Source organism: Notolepis coatsorum, assembly GCF_963971535.1.
Source record: "Notolepis coatsorum genome assembly, chromosome: 9".
In the NCBI taxonomy this organism is placed as follows: domain Eukaryota; kingdom Metazoa; phylum Chordata; class Actinopteri; order Aulopiformes; family Paralepididae; genus Notolepis; species Notolepis coatsorum.
In genome coordinates, this window is record NC_140173.1 from 55,566,147 (window position 1) to 55,582,144 (window position 15,998).

General features: G+C 41.6%; 1 protein-coding gene across 1 annotated transcript in view; it reads left to right on the forward strand.

Annotated features, from left to right (window-relative positions):
- The window catches only part of tasp1 (taspase, threonine aspartase, 1), a 185,271-nt gene that overhangs the window by 57,296 nt on the left and 111,977 nt on the right, over window positions 1-15,998 (forward strand). The window contains 2 exon segments of the mRNA XM_084322225.1: window positions 12,689-12,862; window positions 13,895-13,973. Of these exon segments, the coding sequence (XP_084178351.1) occupies window positions 12,689-12,862; window positions 13,895-13,973 (253 nt within the window).

Consider the following 15,998-nt stretch of genomic DNA (forward strand, 5'->3'; position numbering starts at 1 on the left):
AAAAGTGAACTTCCTTATGCGCACGTCAGCTCAGTCGCTGGTATGTTCCGATCCACAGGGCCATTCTTGGCTATGTTTCCGATTTACTTATCGTCTCTTTTTAAATTTGAACGATGGAAATTAAATTACAATCTCCGTTCAAAGGACTCTCTGCACTTTGTTGTTCCAACAGAAACAGGAAAGAAAGCTTTTAAGGTTTTTCCGCACCTACATGCTTGGAGCAATCATCAGTCTGGCCTTAAAATCCCTAGCTTGGTAAGCCTGTATTTAAGGCTATAGTGAAGCCTATTGTAACCAGGCTTTTTGTGTGCAAATGTTTTATCTGATCATTTTGTGATGTTACTTTTATCTGTATGTGTTTATTTTGAAACTCTGTTGCTGCTGTTCTTGGCCAGGTCTCCTTTGAAAAAGAGATCCTGGATCTCAGCGGGACAAACCTGGTTAAATAAAGGCTAAATAAAAATTCTTCGTGCCAATTCTGGTCGGTACGGTACCGCCACTCAGCCACATTCTGGGCCGGGGAGAAACCTGCGGACGATAAAGTCGAACTTGACCAGGACTTTGGTTTTCAGTGGAGCAAAGGAGCAGCACTCTCCCCACCGGGCCCTGCGCCTCCTCGTCCACCTCCTCGTCCGCTCCATGCGTTTTAATTAGGTCTAAATGCAGTGCAGCAGAGGGATTTGTCTGCGATAAAAGGAGCCCAACATCTGCATAGTCCTGTAATCCTGGCTGTCAGATGGTCACCGGAGGAAACCACCACATAATGAGGACCTGGAGATACCAGGGGTGTGGAAGTCTCAATCACACACACACACACACACACACACACACACACACACACACACACACACACACACTGACTCAATCTCTCACACACACACACACACACACACACTGGCACACTGACTCTATCACACACGCACACACACTGACTCAATCACACACACACACACCGACTCAATCACTCACACACACACACACACACACACCGACTCAATCACTCACACACACACGCGCACACACACACGCACACACTGACTCAATCACTCACACAAACACACACACACTGACTCAATCACTCACAACGAACACACACACACTGACTCAATCACTCACACACACGAACACACACACACTGACTAAATCACTCACACACACACACACACACGCACATACACACTACAGACATACGCACACACACACACACTGAGCTAAAGCATGTTTGTTTGCCAAAGCATGTTCATTTGTTATCTCTGTCAGATGTGTGTGGCCTGTAATCGTGGCTGTATTATTTACAGACTGCCTCCCCCCAACTCAAACATAAACAACTCAAACATAAACAACTCAAACTCAGAACAACTAGACACATAAAGGAGAAGAAAGCACTCAGTAGAGCTCAGAACAACTAGACACATAAAGGAGAAGAAGAACACTCAGTTTAGCACAGAACAACTAGACACATAAAGGAGAAGAACACTCAGTAGAGCACAGAACAACTAGACACATAAAGGAGAAGAACACTCAGTAGAGCACAGAACAACTAGACACATAAAGGAGAAGAAAGCACTCAGTAGAGCACAGAACAACTAGACACATAAAGGAGAAGAACACTCAGTAGAGCACAGAACAACTAGACACATAAAGGAGAAGAAAGCACTCAGTAGAGCACAGAACAACTAGACACAAAGGAGAAGAACACTCAGTAGAGCACAGAACAACTAGACACATAAAGGAGAAGAACACTCAGTAGAGCACAGAACAACTAGACACATAAAGGAGAAGAACACTCAGTAGAGCACAGAACAACTAGACACAAAGGAGAAGAAAGCACTCAGTAGAGCACAGAACAACTAGACACAAAGGAGAAGAACACTCAGGAGAACAACTAGACACATAAAGGAGAAGAACACTCAGTAGAGCACAGAACAACTAGACACATAAAGGAGAAGAAAGCACTCAGTAGAGCACAGAACAACTAGACACATAAAGGAGAAGAAAGCACTCAGGAGTAGAGCACAGAACAACTAGACACATAAAGGAGAAGAACACTCAGTAGAGCACAGCACAACTAGACACATAAAGGAGAAGAACACTCAGTAGAGCACAGAACAACTAGACACATAAAGGAGAAGAACACTCAGTAGAGCACAGAACAACTAGACACATAAAGGAGAAGAACACTCAGTAGAGCACAGAACAACTAGACACATAAAGGAGAAGAACACTCAGTAGAGCACAGACCTCCACCGAGGCTCGACACTCTCCCCACTCTTCGCAAGTCCTATGGCCAATGTGTCGTCTGTGACGAGTTCGAGTTTTTTTGTGAATTTACTGTGTGACGGGTCAGAAGATGCACTCATTTGAAAGTAGAACGTTTGGCCTGATGGTGGTGCGCTAGAGGAAAGGTCAGGGGGGGGGGGGGGGGGGGTGTCACAGCAAATGTTGTGACTACGACTAAAGCCCTGCACGTCTTGGAAGATACCGTACTTTTCGCACTATAAGCCGCACTGGACTATAAGCCGCAGGTGTTTTAATGTTTAATTACCATATGTAATTAGCATTGGGACACAATACTGTCGGACAAATAACAAGAATTAACTCATTTACAAGTTGTATTAAGTTTAGCAAATAAGGGAACAGATAAATAACATTTCAATGCAGTCAAAAAAGCAATATTTAGATTTTTACATTTTCGGGTTTTGTCACGTCGAGTCACATATAAGCCGCACCGTTATATAAGCCGCATGGTCGAAAAATGTGGGGAAAAGGCGCGGCTTATAGTCCGAAAACTACGGTATTCCAGATTCTAACATGATGGCGCTGATGATGGCACTAGTGGTAAGGTCATGGGCTCCAAATTCATTAAGTCTCTTCGTATGGGGATTCTGAATGTGCACAGCACATTTCACTGCAAGCTGGCGATTCCTTTTTGAGATATCCTGGTCACAGTCGGGCAGACGCACAAGGGTGAAGAGCAAACCAGTTGTATGCAATGCACCGGCCCCTTTTCCATTGGGGTACTTGACCTCAGGAATTTAATGTTCAGATTTTTGGATTCCTACTAGGCATATTTCTCGTTTACCAATGATGTTGTTGATTGGTAGAATCCTTTCTCAGCACAATCCATGCTGTTCCTCATACTAGCTCCGAATAGTTAGCCACAAACCAATGCAAAGTCAATGGGGTCGCGCACCTTTACACGCTGTCTGAGGCTTGCTGACATTTACTTTGTGTGCACTGGAGTAAATCAACAACCGATCAACAACATCACTGGTAAACGGTTGACGTGGGAAGAAAGTAGAGATGTCCGATATTATCAGCCGATATTGGCATTAAAATGTAATATTGGAAATTATCGGTATCTGTTAAAAAAAGATATATATATATATTTTTTATTTTTATAAAAAAAATTATTTAACCTTTATCTACCCAGGCAAGCAAGTAAGAACAAATTCGTATATACAAAAGCAAAAGCCTTTTGAGGGGAGGGGGGAGGGCCGGAGGCTGCAACAAAAACAAGGTTATGTACATGCATACAAGTAAGAAAATATATATATATATTACAGCAATATATATATTGTAGCAATAGTATACAAGGAAAGTTACAATAAATAAGGGAGAGAGAAGGAAAGAGAGAGGGAGAAAGGGAGAGAGAACCAGAGGGAGAGAGGGAAGAAAAAGGGAGATGCACAGATAATGTTTACATTTAGAATGCCTTGTTGAATGCATCCAGTGAAATTAACACATCAATGCATACTTTTATTGTCAAAAGTATGCATAATACTTTTGTGTTAATTCCCACGACAAGAGATATGTAATGTTAGTTACCTGAAATTATTTCGTATCGGTTGATATCGGTATCGGAAATTAAGAGTTGGACAATATCGGTATATCGGATATCGGTAAAAAAGCCAATATCGAACATCCCTAGAAAAAAGTATTTCTCACTACTAAGAGACACTCATAGCTGCTTTACACGTAGCTCCATAGACTTCATACATTTTCGATTCAATAGCCTAATGGGCAAAAAGTAACACATCAGAATCACAGCAATACGGAATAATCTGCACACGCATCTGAAATTGAGTGTTTCACAGAGTACGTTTAAACTGGCTTTAAATAAATAGTTGCAAAGTACCATGTAACATATTCAATTTTGTTATTATGACCAAGAAAGCATGAGCGTGTTGACATAGCCTCGCCGCCATCTGCTACTTATATGCTGATTGTACTGTCGTCACTTGCTGTCTTGTTGCATCTTGTGGTGTGTTTTAAGTGTTATTCTAGAGCACCGCAATGGAAATAAGCCTGTGTGTGTGTGTGTGTGTGTGTGTGTGTGTGTGTGTGTGTGTGTGTGTGTGTGTGTGTGTGTGTGTGTGTGTGTGTGTGTGTGTGTGTGTGTGTGTGTGTGTGTGTGTGTGTGTGTGTGTGTGTGTGTGTGTGTGTGTGTGTGTGTGTGTGTGTGTGTGTGTGTGTGTGTGTGTGTGTGTTGGTGATTTTTAATGTATACATGTAATAAGTGCAGTGTTGTGTGTGATTTTAGAATAACAACTTAATTTCTGTTGTGTTTTCCACATTTTGGTGTACCAGTTTTATTATAGTTAACAGTGTTAGAAGCTAAGTGAGCTAGGTTGTGTTAGCATGTGGAGTTTTTATGGCTGATGTATGTATAGTAACAGGGGGAGTAGCATGTCGTTCTTGAGGAAAACGCTATATTTGGCCGTTTAAGCACAAGGGCTTATATTTTGGTCCATGGTATGAGATGAGCCTAAAGCACTGGGGGGGGGGGGGGGGGGGGGGGCACTACACGAGACATGCACAGTGGAAACTAAATAGGCACAATGCTGAAGTTCCTGGACGTAAGTTTCCAGTGGAGAGGGAGCCATGTGGTGTGGTGCTAGAAGCACTGCTTCTAGTGCTTCATGGCATCCTTTTACAGTACTGTGCCCTCTAGACCAGTGTTTCTCAACTGGTGGGTCGCGACCCAAAAGTGGGTCGCGGGGCCATCTTGAGTGGGTCGCGGATGTGTGTAATATATATATATATTTTTTTTATTAACACTTTGATCGCCATGGGTTAAATTCATAATTTACCATCCCTCGCCAGCTCTATTTGTCTATGGAGAAGTTCCCCTTCTTTGCAGGGCTATAACTTTTTAAATTCTATTGCTAAATTGCCATTATTATGGCCCATTCAATGTCCTATATGTATTGTTCAGGGTGTAGCAACGTTAAACTTTTTCATTCACATATTCATACTAAAATATGGTCTAAAGTATAAGTATGTTTTTATCGTTTTCTGCAGCTTTCTCCAGAACTTGATTTATAGGTCCAAATGCATTATATTGATGATGAAATACAGTTTGATAGCAATCGGCGCGAGATAAAAAATTTCAACTGGACGTGGTTCTAGAAGTTACTACATGTCATCTGATGATGGGCGGGGGATCGTTTATAATTCCGTGGGCAGCGTTAGATGATTCATCCAGAGTGGGTCATATGTTCATCATAGCAGTTTATATGGAACACGTTAGAATATAACGCTGAATCTTACCGTGGCTTCCTCGCGCCACTGGCAGATGAGCGTGGAACAGAATTTTTTCTATTATGGGATGGAGAAATGCCCGATCCATTTCCAGGTTGTATAATAGTATATACGTCCAAATCATGTTGTTTTTTCGAGTTAGTCACCAGATGGCGCTCTTGAACCGCTAGAGAGTTGAGTGGAGCTTTGCAGTGTGTCTCAGGGCTCCGGAGGGGAAATATGATTTCGGTCACAGATTTTTTAAATATTGACATCAAAGACGAGTTACGGCGTCTTCGGCAGAATGAGCATGGCTAGGAATGACGTCTTAACTCGTCCCCGGCGATCATAGTGTTAATTTATATATATATATAATTTTTTTTTTTACTACCTATCTTTGTGAAAGTGGCCTCCTCAGCTCTGGTCCAGCTGAAGACAAATCAGAGGAACAGATTGGACATTGAGCATGACCTCAGAGTTGCTTTGTCTACCATCACCCCAGACTTTAAGACTCTTGTCAGGAGCAAACAACATCCCCAGTTATCCCATTAGTTCCCTGGGATGTTAAGCTAAGAAGTCTGCTAAGAAGGATATATTATTTTATTATTATTATTATTATTATTATTATTATTATTATTATTATTATTATTATTATTATTATTATTATTATTATTATTTTATTTCATTGTGTTTTTAGCCCTAGTTGTACTTTTGTTGCAACCCCAGTTATCCCATTAGTTCCCCCAAACTTAGGTCTGTTATGTTAAGCTAAGAAATCTGCTAAGAAGCATATGATTTATTATAATTTTATTTCGTTGGGTTTTTAGCCCTAGTCAAGTCAAGAGTCAAGAGTTTTATTTGTCACGGCATACAAGTATACAATGAAATGCGGGTGGTCTTGCCCGCAACGATGTGCAATACAGTAGTACAACATATAATAGAATCCAATAAAACAACATTGTGCAATAAACAGGTAACATAGTAGTTGAGTTGCACTTTTGTTGCAACCCCAGTTATCCCATTAGTTCCCCCAAACTTACTGTAGGTCTGTTATGTTAAGCTAAGAAGTCTGCTAAGAAGCATAATTATTTATTATTATTATTATTATTATTATTATTATTATTATTATTATTATTATTATTATTATTATTATTATTATTATTATTATTATTATTATTATTATTATTATTATTATTATTATTTCATTGGGTTTTTAGCCCTAGTTGCACTTTTGTTGCAACCCCAGTTATCCCATTAGTTCCCCCAAACGTAGGTCTGTTATGTTAAGCTAAGAAATCTGCTAAGCATAATTATTTATTATTATTTGATTTCATTGGGTTTTTAGCAATAGTTGCACTTTTGTTGCACTTTTTTGTGTTTATTTCATGTTTTGAAAGATTGCGTATTACTGCAAATTTTCTTTTAACATAAAATAATCATAGTGGTTAAAAATGTTGGGTCGCGACTTAATGACTAAGGAAAATGTTGGGTCCCGAGGCTAGACCAGTTGAGAACCACTGCTCTAGACGCCATCCTGTGGGTGTTTTCAATAACGGGTAAATATGTATTTTTCTTCTTTGAGAACTCTCCTTTTCACATAGAATATGCTATTGTGTCACAGTATTTCACACACTTAAGTATTTCTACTTAATATAAAAACTATGAGATCTAAGAGTGCTTTCAATACACTATAGGTTTTTAAAAGTGTCTTAAAAGCTTGTATTGAGGGGCAGTGCTGATGTGTGGAGGGAGGAGGTTGCAGAGTTTGGTTGCCTTTGGTTACAAGCCTAGACCTGGGGACGAGGAGCCGTTCCTGGTCAGAAGACCTCGAGGTATAAGAACTGGGTTATAAGGAGGATCCTGATCATGCAATGCCTATGTAATTAAAAGTGTTTTCAAATCAATCCTCCTAATGCAAGGAAGCCAAAATCGGAGTCATGTTGGGCCCCTGTAACTAGTTTTAGTCGGATGTCTCACAGCAACGGTTTTGAACCAACTGGAGTCGTTCCACTGCAGAATTGCTAAGGCATGTGAACATGGCAGTACAGGAGTCCAAGCTAACTTCTATCTAACCTGTGGTTTATTAGGGGATTTGGCCGTATTTCTTGTGGTTACCTTTCTTTTACGTTGCCAAGTACGGGGGCGGACAAGGCGATCATGAGTTGGACACGGACCCTGGGAGCACACGGGGCAGCTCGGCCCGCAGAGCCAGGACGGCCCTGACGACATACATTTTGCTTTTACTCCGTAATAAGAACGGGAGGTTAAATGGGTTTGGATCTGAATCTTTGCCTGAGGCAGTGCACTTGATTTGTTTTTGAACACTGCTAAAGGATTGCCCACTTAATTTGATTAATCCTCACCACTTGAGGTAGATATTCATTAAGGAGAAGGACGAATAACAACCGTGCCTAACTGTTTGTTTAGTTTGGCCCGTTAACGTCTAATTTGATGGATTTTGGTGTCAGTCGGCTAGTTAGCCTAATGCGGATTATAAAGGGTTGCCTTGCCCTTTCCTGCTGCCATTTGTACAGCGCTCAACCTACTTGACCTATTAATGATTAATATGCAGGCCTTTTGTTAATTTGACTTGGACTTACCTCTTAGACTCCAGGCTGTAAGAATGGCTACGTTCCACTAATTACTTTATTTTTTTACTCCCCTAAGATAGATCCAAATACGAAACCTTGTCTTGGGTTGGGCTGGAATTATCTGTTTTGCTATTGTTCTTCTAGCGCCATCCTCCATAAAAGTTAAGATATCAATATGAACTAACCTCCGTTTTTGAGTAAGTGTAAGGACTATATCAGAGACTTGTGTGGATGAAAAAATGTTGATTGCAGCAGGTCTGGTTCCGATTTTCACTGAGAATGTATTTTTGCTACGCCTCTCTTGCTTGCCAAGTCATAAAATGTTCCTGTTCACGTTTTGTTCTGATAGAGATACAGGCACCTGTTTCAGATGTGAAAAAAATACTCGAGACGGGGTTGAGCTGCAAATGTTCGAATACCACAATTATTAGGCATATAAAGCAAATCAATGTTGGCCAATAGTTGCTTTCTGTGTTGTTTGCTAGTATATCCACTGTCCACAGTATGTGGAAAGGAGGAGGAGTCTGTGACACGTCAGACCCACAGAGCGCTACACAAGCTAACTCTCCCCAGAGAAATAAACAAAAGGCCAAAATGTTTGTTTACGAAGTCACTTCGACTTACCGTGGTGGTGTGTTAGAGTCTAGTCTCTTATCCCATAATGAATTCCTGGCGATATCATCAGAAGTGATGCTGCGTAGGGTTGTTGTAAATCACTGGTATTATCTGCAGATACATGCATACAAAAAGAAAGCTTTTATAATCTGATGATCTGCTTAATGAGGCAGTTTTAGGCTCTAGGGAGGAAAAGTAAGGAAAGACCAGATGAGAAGGCGAGGATGGTGTGAAAGAGCTCAAATGTGCAAAGAATTCAAATAGTAATTAATATCCAACATACAATATAAAAAGTAGAAAAGAAAGTATATGCGGCTAGGTGGTGTAGTGGGCAAGGCGCTCGCCACCAATGCAGGAGACGCTGGGTTCGAGCCCAGCTCTCGGCATTGCTACCAGCTTGGCTGGTCGTTCATACTAACACAATTGGCAGTGTTAGGGGTGGGAAAGCTGGTGGGTGGGTCCTGGTTGTTGTAAACAGCGACTCCTACAGTTCGGTCGGGGCGCCTGCTCAGCGAGGAAAGGATCTAAGGGGGGTAGTGTGATCCTTCCACATGTTACACCCTCTCAGTGAGAGTCCGCGCTGCCAGGTGAAAAGAAGCAGTTGATTGGCTACACGTGTGTCGGAGGAAGCACGTGATAGCCTCCACTCTCCCAGACCGACTGTGGGGGGTAGGTGCGCAGCGACCAGGAAGGGGATTGGGAATTGGCAACACGACTAACATTGGGATGGGAGAAAAACTGAGGAAAAAGGAGGGGGGAAAAGATATAAAAAAAAAAAAAAAAAAAAAAAAAAAGTATATGAAAAATTATAGTACCTTAGTGGAGCATAAGACGACAATATTGATGTTTAGCTCCATATTGATTGATTGATTGAAAATTGTATTAACAGATTGCAGAATGGGTACAATACAGTACAGCTCAATACACACAATTGTTAAGGGGATGCAGACCAGAGAAAGACTTTCGTCTTGTTTACATCAGGGTCCCCCATTTTCAATTCATCATAACATATATGACATACATGACATACAGATAGACAGTACTGCTACATCTATACATTTATGACATACCAGATTTACAAATACAGTACTGTTTGTGATACAAAAAGAGTTTAAAAAAGAGAGGGGCAATTGGGTAGGTGGGGGGGGGGACTGTACATAGGAGGTGGGTGGGGTGGGGGGGGGGTAGGCGGGGTGGGGGGGTAACTGTACATGGGATTATCGACGAAACCTTACTTGGTTCCAAGAAGAGGGTCTTGTGTATTATTGGGTTAGGACATTTACTGTACATTGGAGGGGGTTGGGTTAGGACATTTACAGGGGCCAGTTTCGAATTACATGTTGTTTTCTTTACAGTGGGGAGAGCTGTTAGCGAAAACAGAAAATCCTCTTTCCTAATGTTAAAGCGATAATGTGTAATTGTGGCACCTGCTGGCCATCAGCGGTACTGCCTCTGGGTTTTCAATACACAGACTTTCTGCAGAACAAATCCTTGGTTTCTTGATGATTGACGTGGCTCGTAATTTGTTTTCCATTGTTGCAGAAAATACTGTGCTGGTGTGTTGGGGTCTTGTCTCTCATCCTGCAGTCAATTCCTGGCAATATCATCTCATTAAAGTATTATATTAAATATTTCTCAGTTTCTCTGCACATTACCAACAGGCTGTCAATGTGCGTACAGTTTTTTTTTACATTGAAGTTCATCATATTTCCTTAGATAGTTCATCTGTCTACTGCACAAAATGTCTTCGGCCATTTCGACCACACTCTGATGAAGGCCGGATGGAGGAAATAAATGCGATAAATACAATTAAATCATCTTGATAAATGAGATGATGAATTACTGAGTACTCTTCAGAAAACAGGGCATTAATGTACTGTATGGACATTGCTTAGCAACAGATTTTAGAATGTTTTGCACATTGTTTAGACTTTTACGAGCACGCTTATTGCGACACAGACAAATCACACTTTTCTGCTTCCGATGTCTTAAAGCCAAACCACTGGTGCAAGTGCTTTTCATGGGAAACCGTGAAGACTCCCAGTTTCAACGATCCTGTTTTTTACCCAGGACCTCCTAGTCCAGGTTCATAGGAGATGTTCTTGCCCCTGGAAAGAGTTGGAAGAGAGGTCCAGTCGTGTATCACAGTGCCATTCTGCACAATTACCCCGTGGAGGATGATTTATCATGCCGTCTGACTCCCCAGTGCTTCGCAAACAAGCGACTTCCAAAGCAAACTGCAATCAGGGAAGGAAAACAAATGTTCGAACAGCACGTTTTCCGATGTGAAATATGGAGGAGATGAAAGGATGATTAATGGATTGTTCATACAGTGTGCCCTTGTTAATGTTGGAAATGGCCCATTTCAAAGAAACCCCAGCGCCTTGGGACACGGAGCCATCCCGCGATATTGGCTCAGGCTTCTCCTCAAGAGTCTCCTGAGTTTATGTTAACTCAGTACGCACTCCAAAGACAATAAAAGAATGAAGGGATATGCCAGTACAGTACCACCTTTTCACTGCTGATATACTGTAGATACTGAGTACTAAACTGTACAAAATCAAACCCAGTTACTGTTGTTGAACAATATACATGTACACTTCGACCACTAATATAATCACATTTTCTCTCCGTTAGACCGGTGTAACATCCAACTATAGACCTGTTTCGAGCCAATCAGCAATACCAACTGAGTCACCTCGGACCTGCGCGAGCTGCTGCGCCAAAAGAAGTACGACGGGGCTCTATGGAGAAACCATGACACTCCCCTGACTAAAAGTAGTTTCAAACGAAAACGGCTGTATGTCATTTAGCCAAAATCAGCATTTGCGTGAGTGTGAGTCTTTCACATTTTACACGTCTAGCTTTGGCATGGATTGATTGTTTTTAGATCGCTAGCATGGCTAACAAATGCAAATATATTGTAGTCCGCCCCGTTGTTCTGACCAGGATTACGTTCCCTTTTGCCGCCTTGATGTGCGCGCACACTGAGACTGACGTGGACGAGAAACAGATCTATAGGTTAGATGAAAAGGCATAAACCCAATAATTTTCTCTTGACGTATCACACATCTCTTGGTATTGGATTTCAGTATCGTGCTCGGCAAGTTAAGATAGCATTGCAGAACATCCAGAAATGCAGACTGGACGCGGAACTGGGGGATGTTTTAAGTAACCCCAGAACCCGCCTGTCGACACAGCGTCAATGGGAGTGATGGTCCTCTGCATCTGGCTGCTTGCTCTACACACTGGACGTCAATGGGAGTGATCCTCTGCATCTGGCTGCTTGCTCTACACACTGGACGTCAATGGGAGTGATCCTCTGCATCTGGCTGCTTGCTCTACACACTGGACGTCAATGGGAGTGATCCTCTGCATCTGGCTGCTTGCTCTACACACTGGACGTCAATGGGAGTGATCCTCTGCATCTGGCTGCTTGCCCTACACACTGGACGTCAATGGGAGTGATCCTCTGCATCTGGCTGCTTGCCCTACACACTGGACGTCAATGGGAGTGATCCTCTGCATCTGGCTGCTTGCTCTACACACTGGACGTCAATGGGAGTGATCCTCTGCATCTGGCTGCTTGCTCTACACACTGGACGTCAATGGGAGTGATCCTCTGCATCTGGCTGCTTGCCCTACACACTGGACGTCAATGGGAGTGATCCTCTGCATCTGGCTGCTTGCCCTACACACTGCACGTCAATGGGAGTGATCCTCTGCATCTGGCTGCTTGCCCTACACACTGGACTACAATGGGAGTGATCCTCTGCATCTGGCTGCTTGCCCTACACACTGGACGTCAATGGGAGTGATCCTGATGTCAGCTTCCCAACACACATGTAGCCTAGTATCACTGCATCCCTGCTAACATCACAGTATTTGTTTTGAAAGTTGTTTTTCCCCTCTATTCGACTCCTTTGTGAATTGCCATGTCTTGTCTGTTTGTTTTGTAGGAGAACGGCTCTGCGAGTCTGGACACACCGGGGGCCATCGTGGTGGACCAGGACGGGCACGGCTCTGGGTGTCTGGACACGGTGGGGGCCATTGTGGTGGACCAGGACGGGAATGTGGCAGCCGCAGTGTCCAGCGGGGGCCTTGCCATGAAACACCCCGGCAGGATTGGCCAGGTAGCCTAACTTCTAAGGCCAGGTAGCCTAACTTCTAAGGCCAGGTAGCCTAACTTCTAAGGCCAGGTAGCCTAGCTTATAAGGCCAGGTAGCCTAACTTCTAAGGCCAGGTAGCCTAACTTCTAAGGCCAGGTAGCCTAACTTCTAAGGCCAGGTAGCCTAGCTTCTAAGGCCAGGTAGCCTAACTTCTAAGGCCAGGTAGCCTAACTTCTAAGGCCAGGTAGCCTAGCTTCTAGGCACTGAAGTTAGCCAAGTTGTTTTCTGCATATAGATGTATTGTTTATTCAGTTTTGGAATATAATACAGAGAGTATTATTTTTACCACAAAGTTTAGCATCCAGAAATAATAAAAGGTAATGGTGAAGGTAGGCAGGGAAAACTTCAGCTAAGTCCTGGAATACCCTTCCACCCAAAACTAATCAGAAATAAGTAGGTTAATTAGAAGTCACTGTATTTCTCAAAACAAACAAAAAGCGAATCTCTTCCCCCCAAGGCGAGGCTGCATACTCCCAGACCCCTCTACTACTAATGATGATCAAGTTTGTTACGTCAAAAAGGAACATTCCCAACATTTTGGGATATACACTTATTTGCCATTTCCCCCCAGAGTCAGACAAGAAGATTGATTTCATCTCTGTGTTATCTAGTAGCCCCAGAGAGAGGTCATGCTAGTGCAAGTGCATGCTAGCCTAGCTTAGCACAAGGACTGGAAGCGGTATGTAGCAGCTAGCCCTGCTCTGTCAAAAGTAATACTTCTAACAACTCCAAGACTGACACACAGATGAAATTGATAATGATCTTCTCTTCTGTCTCTGGGGGAAAATAAATGTATTTCGCAAAATGGGAATGAGACTTTAAGAACAAAGTCTTTAAGAACAAACCACACAAGAATGGGAACCCTGTCGTTTTCTACGTCCAATTTTCACCTACGATTGTCATTCTGACGCTTAGCTGCACCAAGGTAACGAGACCAATGAGATGCTTTTAACCCCTTCACTGTCTCACTGTTGTCTCTGTTTCCTCTGATCCCAGGCGTCTCATTATGGATGTGGCTGCTGGGCTGAGAACGCTTGTGATCTGAACCCTTACTCTACAGCAGTGAGCACCTCAGGTATACCACCACCACCACCACACACAAAGGACGTCACATTATATTCGAATATCGAATTTTATTTCAAATTTACATAAAAACACCAGATTCGAACATGATCGGAGAAATAAAATAAAAAAGTAAAAAAAAACGGACTGTGCCTTTAAGATGGCACGGTGGGTTTTGCGACAAAAAAAAAGACCCGGACCCATTAGATCGACCCACAGGCCAGGATGCGTCTATGCTTTTACCAAACGGTTCGTGTTTCCGCGTTCCCGTTTTGCGCTCTGATTGGCCACTGACCTACGCTAGTACGCCCCCTCGCTATGAACGTAGGAATAATGCGTGGACACTTGAAATGGGTATCACAGTAGTACGCCCCTACTGCCTCCAGGAACAGCTGTTTCCTCGTGACTTATGTGCGCTAAAGTTCAAGTTTAAAGTGCTTAGAAATGCCGGTAAATGCCGGTTCATTCATGCTTTGAGGCACGCTTCCTGACAGGATTTTATAATATTGTATTTTATAATATTGTAGCTTGACAATTTTAAGAAACGACGCTCTCAGCAGTCACTACGCTCTCAGCTGAGAGTCAAGAAACAACGCTCTCAGCAGTCCCCTTATGCAGCATCACTTTTTTTTAAGGCGAGACACTGCAGGTGAATAGTCAAATATACTTTTTTAGTTGATTTTGTTATATTTTGCTTCCTAAACATGTCTTCTATGAAACTAGTGACAATAAAACGTCAATAACACACATTTAGTTTACATCATTTTGCCTTATTGCATCCATTAATGTGCACATATTTAATGGGGAAGTGCCTCATTTGCATATATAAACATACATTTCAGAAAACTTGCAATATATTTTTTCTTAGTTTATATGTACATAACAAATTGGGAGAGTTTCATAGTGATATCTATTCAAATATTTTTGGCCTATTAGGGGGTACTACACTGTACTACACTGTTTGTAGCCTGTGTGTAGTTCTGTTCAGTTCAATAACATCATTATTATTATTATTATTATTATTCAGTTATCAGGCATGTGTTTAGGTTGTCTATTACTAATGGTTTGATTAGGTATTGTGTTTGTAAATATCTGTTTAAAAAAAAAGTATGGCATTTTACAATACAGAACTTTGAAGGCGTTTTCCCAAAAATGAGTTTTAAGAGTTTTTCCTCATACTCTGAGCCAGAAATCTCCACTTCAGTAGCACTCACATACACCAAACTTTCCAGTTCTATTCATATCTATGTTCTGAAGGTATTTACAGAAGGGTTTGTTAATATCGCATTCATACCCTGATTTATATCACATTTTATTCCTAAAAACATGGCGAAATATGGAATTTTACCATAAAAATGGACTGAATGGAGTATTTTCAGATTTATGGAGTGATAAAAAGAGATATCCAAAATCCCCTCTGTAATAACCTTTGGCTCTAATATGTCAACAAAATGAAACTATAATTTTGAAAATGGCTTTATCCAATGTTCAGATTTCTGTCCTGGAATTATATGCAAATTAGTGCATATTTAAGTAGATCGTGCCTCATTTGCATATTTAAACATACAATTTCAGAAAACTTGTAATACAAAAAAGTCTTGTCTTAATATAAGTAATCAACTGGGGAAGTTTCATTGTGATATCTATTAGTTAATTTTTTTACCCTATTCACCTGCAGTGTCTCCCCTTAAGCAGTGTTGGGCAAGTTACTCAGGAAGTATAGGAGTTGCGGAAAGCAGGATGAGAGAGTGTAGATTTCAGTGTGTAACATTTAACATTTATCATTTAACAAACCAAAACATTGACATCTAACTTATCTTTAGATATTTACTCAACCTCTAATGTCTAACTATGAATGAACACAACACTCTAACTTAACATCTTTAGCTAATAAAGTACTCAACCTCTACTGTCTTTAACTATGAATAAACACAACACTAACTTACCATCTTTAGATAATAAAGTACTCAACCTCTACTGTCGCATTCATAGTCCCATGAATACAGAGGTGCTTCACACTACTGACCGACGCAGCTGA